This window comes from Saccostrea echinata, unplaced genomic scaffold (genome assembly GCF_033153115.1).
Source record: "Saccostrea echinata isolate AGI-Se365-2 ecotype Australia unplaced genomic scaffold, CSIRO_AGI_Sech_v1 ptg000002l, whole genome shotgun sequence".
Taxonomy (NCBI): Eukaryota; Metazoa; Mollusca; class Bivalvia; order Ostreida; family Ostreidae; genus Saccostrea; species Saccostrea echinata.
In genome coordinates this window covers 11,386,065-11,398,657 of record NW_026889751.1, presented here as the reverse complement: position 1 = coordinate 11,398,657, position 12,593 = coordinate 11,386,065, and the positions used below count along the sequence as shown (strand labels likewise).

At 34.5% G+C, this 12,593-nt stretch overlaps 1 protein-coding gene across 1 annotated transcript; it reads right to left on the bottom strand.

The window, feature by feature from the left end:
- Window positions 1-5,377: 5,377 nt before the first annotated feature.
- Window positions 5,378-6,562, bottom strand: LOC133177949 (melanocortin receptor 4-like). Its single transcript, XM_061312768.1, has one exon. It carries the CDS (start codon window positions 6,560-6,562, stop codon window positions 5,588-5,590), a length of 975 nt encoding a protein of 324 aa, XP_061168752.1. The 3' UTR covers window positions 5,378-5,587.
- Between the last annotated feature and the right edge of the window lie 6,031 nt (window positions 6,563-12,593).

The window sequence follows — 12,593 nt, the reverse complement described above, 5'->3', positions numbered from 1 at the left end:
CATAGGTTGGCACTTGCCTCATTCAATGTCTTTATATCTTCCATGATCTTTTGACCTTGTTGACCTTTTCCCTCTCGGAGTTCGACCAATTCCTTTCGATTTTCAGTAATCTGTTTCGTGTTGGATCCTACTGTTTCTTTTACTGAATCAAATAAATTACCTAAGGAACACACGTTAGATTCTAGCTCTTTCTGATCTTTCTTGATAGTTTTCATTTCTTCTTCCATTACGTTGACCTGAGAGGTTACTGTATTTACTGCAATTTGGATTTCTCCTATAGCTGAAATTTTCTTTTCAATTTCGGACAGACGAGCTTCCAAACAGTTGTTTTTGAATTCTATATTTGTCAGTTTAGAATTCATTTGGGTCAGTAAAGAATGTATTTGTGCCAAAGTAATTTCACTACCATTACACAGTTTGGTGCCTCCATCGATCACACTGTGGCTTTCAGTAACAAGATTTGCTGTTTCTGTCATCGACATTTTGTCACTTATACATTACTGTATGATATGTTTAATCAGACTAGTGTGTCTCACATTATGTTACGTTCAACACAAAACACAATACCGCAGTAGAGACCTCACAACATAACAGTACATACGAGTGAGCTTTGCTCATTGTCACACAAAGAGGGAATGTTTCTCTCTTAAAAATATCACAAAGACACACTACAAAGTCAATATTCTGAATGCAGAATGTTGCGAGAAGATAATTATAATTATTCTATCCTTTATAGAGCTCGACAACAAGTTTAAATATGTTTTAAAATGAGTTTTTTAGTTTCTTTGCGGGACCGATCGAAAACCCGCGACGTAAGGATCAACTCCTTACTCCGCGACTCTAGAGCAGACGCTCTAACCACTACGCCACGCGGGCGACGATACTTCTGTAACAGGCCTAGGAAAGGGGAAAATGCATGACTGGACCGGGAATTGAACCCGGAAACCCTGCATCAATAGTCAATAGACTGAGCTACCCAGGCCGATATCCACGGCCCAAACCATTACATTCCTCCCTCCTTAAATTGTCTTCGCCCTCGAAGACACAACCCCAGTTCTTATTTGCCCCTGGCAGGACTTTCACCTGCAAGTTCAGGGGTGGTCAACGGCACCAAATCTATAGCAGGAAAGGAGAAAATGTATGGTTGGACCGGGAATCGAACCTGGGACCCCTGCATCACTACTCAGGTGCTCTACCGACTGAGCTATCCAGGCCGATATCCTCGGCCCAAAACATTACACTTCTTTCTAGTATTTTCTGATATCTACCTTTTTCTATACTTAAGCAATGAGAAGAAAACCTTATTCTAGAAAAATACTTCTTTAACCTAGATTGAATATGTTTTGTCAAGTATGCATGGATTTTGGAAAAAAAAATGTAATACGGGATGTGCTTATACAAGAAATACGTAGCTGAATTTTCAAAAAAAAAAAAAAGCATTACAATCTTGAAAGTACATGTAGATGTCCAATAGTCTTTCCTTGTATAAAGGAATCAACATGTATCTTTTGAACAACAATAGAGCTTGTGTGAATGAATGCACTACTACAAATATTCTCAACACTTATCTACTTACTAATTATTTGAAATATAGTTGCTTTTATGTCCTCATTGTACAGGGCACCGTGTAATTCATGGACTGGAGTTATGGAGTGGAGTTTGGAGTCAAATTTTGGAGTCTGATTTTTTTCAAATTTGATTTTATTCCCATGTTTCTATAATGCACCAGCTATTGCAACATTTAACAAAACTCCTTTTACTAAAATTAGGTTACGAATATCTTGTTGAATCACCTTAAAATCTGCTCAAAAACAGACAAATAATGTTTCTTGCTACTTTTTTAGATGGTGTCATTCATGCCCGTTTGATACTCCGTAATCCATTTTAAGGTATTTTTCTGCTTCTTTGGCCTGAAATTTTCCGATTGTTTAAGCAAATATATTCTTTCTTGCAATACCCCCAAAATAAGAGTTACTGAATGTGAACTTTACATTGATCAATCTTGGTATGAATATCAGATTTAATTTGTCTTACTGATGTATAGAATAAAGATACAAAATTCTTCAGGTGACAACTCTTTCGTTTTATTATATTCCCGTGTTGCTATTAGAAGTGATGCGTGTGTTCCTTGGAAAAGTGTAGATGAACATTTTAGTTTATATTTCTGTAGTTTAAAACTAGAAATATTTCCGTAGGACATGAATGCCCGTCCAGTGTATATTAGTAATGCAACATGAAAATTTATATTAGTGTATGAAATTTGAAGCGAATATCTTGAATAGTTTCTTTAAAATTGAAATCTAAAAAAATGGATATAGATGATAAATTCTCACCAAATTATGTATAAGTCCATAAGCTTACATAAAAATATCTGAAATGCTTTTTTTAAACTAAGCAAAATGCAAATTAAAAAAAAGTGAGGTCAAGGTCACAGGAAAGCCTAAGGCTAAAAGATTTCATGCAGTTGAATATCCCTCACTAATAAGTATCAACATATTAAGTATGATAAACATATCTTGAATGGTTTATTTAAAACTGGGGTAAACACTGATTTAAGAAAAGTGAGGTCAAGGTGAAGAAATGTTGATGCAGTTGATAGCTCTTATCAGTATGTATTAGCATATGAAGTTTGATGAAAATATCTTGAATATTCTTTATTTAAAATTGAGCTGAACATTATTTATAAGAAAAGTGAGGTCAAGGTCAAAAGAAAGGTCAAGGTAAAAAAAAATGTTAACATAAGTATTTTTTATTACACTATCTTGAATGGTTTCTTTAAAATTGAGCTAAACACTAATTTAAGAAAAGTAGGTCAAGGACAAAGGAAAGGTCAAAGTCAAAAAATGTTTACACAATTGAAAAGCTTTCACCAATACCTATCAACATATGAAATTTTATAAAAAATATCTTGAAAAATATCTTTGAAACTGAGCTTTGAACTGATCTAAATGCAAAGCTTGACGGATGGAAAGAAGGACGGAAGACAGACATGACAAACTCTATATGCCCCGGCCATATTCATGGCGGGGCATAAAAAATATTATGAAGTAGACTAGTTGTATGCTTTTTTAAATGTTTATTTGAATTATCAAAAAATATCAATTTTGACGATTTTTCATAATAATCATTAATCAAATTTCTTAGTAAAATCAATTAGAGGTTTTTTTCACAACCAAATTTATACTTATGAAAGACATTGTATCAGCCATATTTGAAAGCTTATGTTCTAGGATTTGAGATAATAACAAATATTCATTTAAGATACTGATTGTTAGAACAAGTCAGTCGAAGATCACATTATCTATTACCTAAATCTCAGGATTGATATTATATTAATGTTAATTTTTATTCAGACAGATTAATCTTCTGGTCCAACTCTTGAAGTTAAATCTTTTTTCTCGAAAATGAATCACCCATAATTATTGTACTTTGATGAATAGCACACTGATGTGAATAAATGAGTTTGTTATAATTGCCTAACACCGCCTGCATGCTCTTGTATAAATAACTCTTGATAGATTATGTGGGACATATCAATTTCCCGCAAATTCTTTCAGATAAGGTCGTGGGTATTAATTTCACTCTCATTATCAAAAAACATTGACAGTTTATTCAATGTTTTAATCAAATTTAACTGTTAATGATCAACTGATAACTGATAATGATCAACATAGCTATCAACACATAATTGGAAGGTGATAAAACCCTTTGAACTAAATTTTAGCTTTCTGTCACATCTTTGTTATGTCTACTAAAACTTTTATAGGTTTTTGACCACACAGCTGAACAATGTAGGCTAATATATTGTTACAAGATTGTTTGTAGAATAAGATTGATGATTTTTCTACCTATATAATTTACTGTAGATTTAAAACCATCAATTTTGTATCTTAAAATGTGAATTAAAAAAAAAAGATTATCAATAATTCACATACATTTACTTAAATAATATTATGATACTGTCAATTAAGAAGGTAATGGGAAGGAATGCACTGTGATGCTAGTTAAGGGATAATAATATTTATATAAACTCATAAAGAATGCAATAACTTTAATGCATGCAGTTAATTCCACACTAGATCACATACCCCAAAATTAAATAGTCATCGTTCACAGTTTAATCAGCATCTCTGAAACTGGGTGTGAGGATTCTGATATTATTATCAACATTTCACTTGAAGTGTGATATTACCCATAGTTGATTTGTTTTTGAGGTTGAGGGAGTGACAACCCAAGGAAAAGGGAGAGAGATTAGTATGGTAATTGCCATGTCGCTGAATTAAGGGGGTTAGTGAACCTTTTAGTACACCATATAATAGTGGTATGAAGTGTGAAACTTATTTTAAAACTGATTATAATTTTTTTTTATGTAACATGGAAGGTAATGAATAGGTGAGTGTATATACTGATACTTATAAATTGCTTTAAACACTGAACCTAATAGCTCTTGACAGGTTTGTTAACACGTCGAAATAAACTGTACTAAAACAATCAGTAAGACCGACTATATCTGTTGATTAATTATATTCAACAGTTTCCAAATATTTTTAAATAGCAGGGGTTATCTTGTCAGTATCATGTCTGTCTATTCAATACTGATGTAATTTTCTAAAGTTACAAATACATATTTAAGTACTTACTTAAGTTTCAGAAATTTAGAAATTTTAATTAAGTCATATTACCTATGAGTTGTCAATCTGTTTATTTACAAGACAAGAAACGGCAAACAAATGTACAAAAAAGAATTAGAGACTTTCATACTAATGCAATTTCCTGGACATCTTTTTCCATTCATGTTTTAAAAAATAAGTATTAGACTCCAAAATTTGACTCCAAACTCCACTCCATAACTCCATTCCATGCCTCCAGTCCATGAATTACACGGTGCCATTGTACAGACAGGGGAGGGGATGTTAGGACTGACAGCCTGCGTGTTCGGAACCCACGGTTGGTTTTTCTCTCCGTTACATTACATTCAACAATGAAAGTACTTCTATAACGGAGAGAAAACCCGAGGGTTCCAACGATGGATAGCCTGATGAATTCCATTATTCTGTTTCGTTCCTTAGTTACTTTAGATTTTAATTTAATGCGTATTTTCTAGACAATGTCGTTTATTAATTTTCAGCTAAACTTGAAATTAATATGACAAAGAACAATTTGTCATGTAATAAATCTTTTTCAACTCCACATAGTAATACAATATACGACAAATAATATCATGAAATGACTCGTGGAAGTGTTAAATGTTATTTTGGGAAAAAGGTCGCTATAGTTATTTTGAATATTTCATATACATGTACATGTACTAGTATTTAATTCATCATTACTTGCATGCGTGCCTGGTGTATATGAAACGAATAGGTTTCCTCTCCGAGTTACTTTTTTTTTCCCCTCTCTCATATTTTCATTAATAATTTTCCTTTTTTTTCCTTCTTAAGATTTTGCAAAAAATGAAATGCTTCCGAATCCATTTACAGATACCCCAAAATGTAACGAACTGTGTTAGGTGCTCTTGACTCAATTCGGCACTTGCAGCATCATGTTCTTTTATTATCCAAAGGATAATGGAAAATGCACAGTACTTTCAGCTTGTCTCGTAACTTGTAGCAGATACTCCGTAAACATGTCTGTGGGGCCTACAACAGGATATCAGAGCTTTTCTGAACTGCGGCGAACTTAAGATATAAATAAATGGATTGATCGTAAAGTTGATGTATAAACCTAAACGACCAACGTGTTGAAGAATGGCAAGCCACGTAAGATTTATCACTGAAATTCCAGACTCCAAGTAAGCAATTTTGATACAGTCCGCTATGCTACTGGGTAGAGTTGTCACAATGAAGGCGGTGATAATTAGTGTTACAATACGGGACATCCGGCGGACGGTAGACTTACGACAGGCGGCTAATGACCGCAACAAAGTACGGGCCTTTAATGTATGAAGGGTCACAATCAAGACAATGGGCAACACCGACATAGTGCTGGTAACTGCTATATTTGTGACTTTTGCGAGTTGGAGGTTCGCTCGTCCATTTATGACAACAGCGTACACATAAAAAGATCCTATAGCTATTGCCAGTAACCATGCTCCTACAGATATTGATATGACTCTCTTGATGGTCAACCAGACATGGCTCTCGAGGGGATACACCACCATAAAGTATCGCAACAGTGACAATAATACAATGTGAAGAATTGACGCACATGCGCCTGACAAACTGAACAGATCAGTTACGCGGGAAAAATTTACACTGAAATCGTCTCTTCCTTCCAAGTACCATAACCTCATGTTGTCCCGAGCAAATCTTGATGTTGTATATACAAAATCTGCCAAAGCAAGACACGATATGGAGACGTATGTTACTGTATGGAGACGTTTATCCTTGCCAACAACTATCAAGACCATTCCGTTTGCCACCATACCGGTTGCTCCGACGGTAAAACAGGCAATGTAAAATCCCAGACACATAGTCGAGTGGAGACAGAAGCTGGTAGCTTGTCCAGAAGTTTCATTGTAATGTCCATCCGTGGAAATATTGAGTGTCCTGTTAAAGTTCATATTGTCACAGTTAGTTACTGTTGCACGGGGATGCTAAAGTTTAATGTTTATGGCAGTGGTGACGCCATACGTACATGTTATTAATCGAGCTGACATTCATGTGAAACAGGTGGTCAGACTTGGAGAATCCCACTAGTAAAAATTGGACTCATTTCTGACGTAAAATTAACATTCAAATATTGTCATTATTTTTCCATGTGTTATCCTTTTAGCAGCGATTGTCAGTGCCAGAAATTATGATGCTGCGGTATCATGGATCAGGGCCCAAGGCAGATGATGGAAAATTTAATCATGGACAATACAATCATCCATCATATTATGTACAGCAAAATTTGTACGAATTATTTAGTCCTAAATCCTTGACAAATCTAATCATCCAATCGATCGACACATAATTATAACTATCAACGAAATTAATTTTTCCATAGTATTCATTGTCATTGAGAGATTATGTTTTTAGTTATTTTAGGAATTTAACTCTAGCATAGTATATTGAGTAGCTCCAGGAATTCCGCACAGATTCGAAATATTTAATAAAATGAAAACACGATCCAAGATAAGTATGCAGAAAATAAAGTAATGTGCTTTATTTCATTCAAGTTGATTTAATGGGGGACCGACATTCTGATAAGGGAGATAACTTCCAAGTGAATGATTCTGAAATTACCCATAGTTTGTCATGACAGAGTTTAGTATAGTGGGGACTTTTGAATAGGGAAACAGTGACTTTTATTGTCTTTCATAGTTTTTAATTGTGTTTAACCTAAAACATTTGCATCCCCATTGAAACAGTTCTAACTTTTTTTTAACAATGGTAAAACTGCAGTAATGCATTATGTACCATATTAAAGAATTTTTATTATTAGTACTTTTTTCCAGTAAAATTATTTTAAAAAGAGATAACTCTTGGTAATGGATGTATTTTTTTAAAGCACTGATAACAATGATGAAGAACAGCGCTCTATTATGTTTTATATGTATAACACTAAATATGATTTCCATGTATACCTCATATGTTTAATTTTATGTTGTGATAATAAATTATATTTTTACTTATTTTCTGTGTCAAACCAGAGACGTATCTTATACGCCTCTGGTCAAACTTTCTTCATATTATGTTCAGACATAAAATTCACTAAATTTCTGAAAAAAGCACCACTTCAAACCTCATACTGTTTTCCATTTGAATCTAATGCTCTGGCTGTTGATGAAAACCAATGTCGGGAAGTTATTCTTTTTTTTTTTTTGGTTTAAATTCAGAGCAGAGGGACAATACTCCTTAAGTCGATCTAAAAAAAATCTCAAAATCAATGTCACTCTGCACGAATGTTTTCTAAGTTTCATCGTGCAGTTTTTATTGTTAAAAAGAATTACAAATATGTCAGGAGGAAATTATTTTTATCAGTTTTAAAATGTTTTTATTTTGTATGTTTATTTGCTATTAAAATTTCCATGATTAAATATAACCTTTTAGATAATTGTACTTGTACAGTCACTGAACATACGGAATCCTTTAGAGATTGTCTATTATTTTCTCAGAGCTATCGATGTTTTGAAATGACTGTCCTGTCTTCGTTTTTTACTCCTCACTAAAATATTAACAGTATGAAGGAGAAACTTCAGGAGTATTTTGCAACTATATATTCGAGAAGTGGTGTAAATCAGATGTGGATACTTAAAAATTCTAAGAAACTTTTGGAAAATTTGAAATCACAAAATTTTACCAAAATGAACAACATAAAAACGTATGACTTTTCAACTTTATATACAACCATTTCCCACGATAATTTAAAATCCAGGCTTTTTTAACATCATTGACAGCTGCTTTTTCAATAAAAATAGAACTCTTAAATTTACTTACCTTGTCATTGGTCATTTGCAAAATAATTTTGTTAAAAAACATTCTGATTGTACACACAAGTACTCTGAAGTTGATATTAAAAAGATGCTTGAGTTTCTGATTGACAATATCTATGTAGTTTTTGGAGACCAGGTCTTCCAACAATCTATTAGAATTTCCATGGGTACCAACGCCCCGTTATTAGCAGACCTATTTTCGTATTCATGTGAAGCAGAATTTGTTCAAAATCTTTTACGTGAAAGGAAGGAAACATTTGCTGTGGCCTTCAACTCGACATTTAGATATATCGACGACGTATTGTCAATTAACAATGGTCATTTCCATTCTTATGTCGATACGATATATCCCAGTGAGCTTGAAATAAAAGATACCACAGAGTCTGACACATCTTTTTCATATTTGGATATTTTACTAGAAAAAGGCGTTAATGGTAATCTAACAACCAAGCTTTATGATAAACGTGATGTCTAACTTTTCCATCGTCAACTTATCTTACTTATGCAGCAATAAATCTTCGTCACCTGCATACGGGGTTTATATCTCTCAGTTGATTCGATACGCAAGAACATGCCCTACGTATGAACAATTTCCAAAACAAGGTAAGTTACTGACAAACAAGTTAATGAAACAAGAATATCAGCAGTCTCATATAAAGTCATCATTTCGTAAGTTTTGTCAGCAAATACAATTTATCATCAAGTCAAATGCTGACTTACGTTTTTCATACTAATTGTTAGGCCATAATTTACACATTGAACTGTCGACGGATTTTCTTGTTATTTCCCGATCATGACAAGGAGCACACGGCGGGTGTGACCGGTCGGCAGAGGATGCTCAACTCCTCCATGGCACCTGATCCCACCTCTGATGTTTTAGAGATCCATGTTTGCTCTGCTCCAAAATTTGTATTGTTTAATGGACTTTTGAGCTTGAATACTGTTCGTTATCTCCATATATTTCATACAGAGAATAATTTATTTCATTTAAAGTGGAGTATCGCAATTTACTTTTCCGTTGTTCAAGGTTTAAAGATGCGATGTTAATTTTTGAACAGAAATCTAGAAGCAAAAAAAAGTAAAACTGGCTTCAAAGCAACTAAGTAAAAATAACTGTCTGTTTCATGGATTGTTGGAATACCAACCATCCACCATGCGTTGTTTATTCTCTAGAACTGCTACAATGAGAAACCAAACCTATCAAACTTGTTCCATATATAATTTTAAGAAATCAATCCCGTTATTGTTTGGAAATGTTCTGAGCTGAGGTGCCTGTCATTAAGGGCAAACGCTAAGTCGCAAGAGTTACAGTGCATTTACCAGCTGAGTTAAATCGGATATCCAACGTAGCCATCTTAATTGCATGCATGGCTTGTTTAAATAGTTTGGACAAAAACCTATCCAAATCCCAAGAAGAGCTATTTTCTAGCCACATGTACAACTCCAAACTTGAAATGAAATACATCTACATACATGTATCACAGTGAAAAATTCACTGTTCAAGAAAGAACTTTATTTTGGACTTTACATTTCAATTTTTAAGTTGTGTCATATTTTATTTCTCACGATATGTTTCGCGAATCTAATTGTTTAATTGACCAGTGACACTTTTCGGACTCTTGATCTGTTGTTACAAAGAGACAGAGTGCTATGTCTCAAGAACTAATAATCTCTAAAAACAACATTGTGTAATTATCTGTTTTTTTTTATGTCCAAACATCAAAGCGTCATTGAGTTTATTTAATTAATCCATACCTGTGAATCTTTCACTCATTTTACTAAATGTCAACACCTGTCATTTATTTACTCATTATGTACATTCTTATAAATAGTCATGTATAATTTCAATCATTAGTCTGGAATATACGAAGGCCAGTCTCGGCCACGTCCGACTTGTCAGGACTCTGAGTCCGGGGCCACTTCGGCCAGATCCGACTCGATCATTTATAATATGTCTGTTTGTTGATTCATGTAAACTGTTGCCATCGTTGAGACTCATCTAATAAATACGGAATCCTTCATCATTTGTTTTATCTCTGGAATTGCATATTGGTGGACCTTCGGGAATACGGCACACCTATACTTCGTTTTTACCTTACGGCCACACAGCGCCTCTACCTATACCTTGTACCCTCTACGTCAACATTCCCTCACCCCGTTCGTTCTGCAGACAACGGATGCAGTTCCAGACGAATTCCTAAGTACCGTCCAAATCTACACGGTCACACATGTACAACGTGTTTCTATGGTGAATGCTTTGGTCAAAGATATGGAAAGGTAAAATAAATACAAGTTTATGCACTTTAATTGGAACATACCAAACACAAAACAAACGGTAGCAAATAAAAATAGATTGTTTAAAATACAATTAATTTATTAAAGTCTTCTTTGCAAACCAAACGATGACCATGCAATACAAAGCAAACTATCACGAGCTTAAATCCAGCAGATATTAACTGATTTATCCGTTTTGTGATTGTCACTGCATTTCTTTGTTGTCAGTATCATTATGTGTACAAAATCCCTTAACTCTGCAGCAGCCTGAGAAAAACACATCCCATTTAAGTTCAACAATTAATGTCTTAATTACACTTATTTATCTCAAAATGACCATTACCTAGACGCAGTTCAACACTCTCACTCCGGAAACTCTTAAATTCCTTTTGCTTTCTTCGATGTTAACAATGTATTTTTGTGGTATTTATTGCATTCGTCTATGGAATAGTAAGTTTGTGAGGAGTCTGTGCAAATTTGGCATCGTTAAGTGTTTATAACTTATAGGCGCAATCCAAATGGCAATCCGTCACAAACATTATACAAACAACTCAAAGTCACCTTCCTTTGGATATTGCTTGATTCCTTTTCTGAACATCTTCTTGCCTTAAGATGGTTCTTGCAAAATTGTAAAATTTTGGATTATAGTGATCACTTTGAGTAAGTTTTTCAAGTTTTTTTTTTTTTTTTTTGACAAGGTCGCATACAATATTCTGTTGTGGACATCAGTAGTTTCATCTGGAACAGCTTTGACGAACTAGTACTTGACAAGTATCAACATGCAAGAACTCAGGTCTAAGCATCCTCACACCGTCAGGAGTCCTGAGCCCGTGGATGTTGAATCCCTGACAAACTCCATTCAATATTTTACGAGTTGCTTCTCTCATTGAGAGGCACCAATCAGATTGGGGCTATCATAATTTGACATAAATCGTTAACAGAAAACATAGACCCTGAAGCAAACCCTCTGCTTTAGGTCTATGCAGAAAATAAGTATGTTAGGTTGTTTGTCACCGAAAGGCTAAATGTGATTTGTCGAGAGATAAGAAAAATCAATCAAGATTTGTGATTTCCTCGAAAGACGTCGATGCAGTCATTTCATAAAAATATCAGAGGCCCCATGTCCATGGGTGGACTCGGGACCTCTGACGTTGTGAGGATGGGTTCTAAGATGAATTTGTTGCTGTTTCGGCCAGGAAATTCAATATAACAAATTGTATTGACAATAGCGTTCTTTGTTCGATTTGCAATTTTTAACCTATCTTCAGGTTTTCCCTTTTTTTTTGATATTGGTCCCCGTATTTCTTCCACTATTTTGTGAAGCATATTCCTACACATAAATGTAATTTTTAATCACCACAAGGACTTGAGGGCATTTTTTTCATTACGCAGGGAGCATGTACTCTGTCTATCAGCAACTGATTTGTTGTCTGATCTTACGAAATATCTTAAATTGGTCAATGATATTAATTAGATGTTTCATATCAATATTCATTCATTCCCTGTACCTGAAGGTTCGAGTGGACTCGAGATCTTTAGCTTCATAGCTTTTTTTCAATATACACGGTACAGGCCCGTAGGAAGCAATTTCAGTTTGGGGGGTTGGAGGGCACAGTCGTACATTTTCAATTGGGGGGCACTATCAACTACCAAAAATTCCTTGACCCTTGACAAGCAAAAAAAAAAATGTCATCTGACGTTTTTATTGAAGGGGGGGGGGGGGGAGGCAAGCATATAGTAGCTATGTTTTCTATAGAAATTTATATATCGGCACGCCTCACCCCCCGTCCCCCTCCTCGGTTCCTACGACCATGATATATATAAAACTGATAGTAAAAACGAGTATTCGCAGTGGACTTCTATATAATGCATTTTAAAGTCGTTTAGGACCAAACTATCG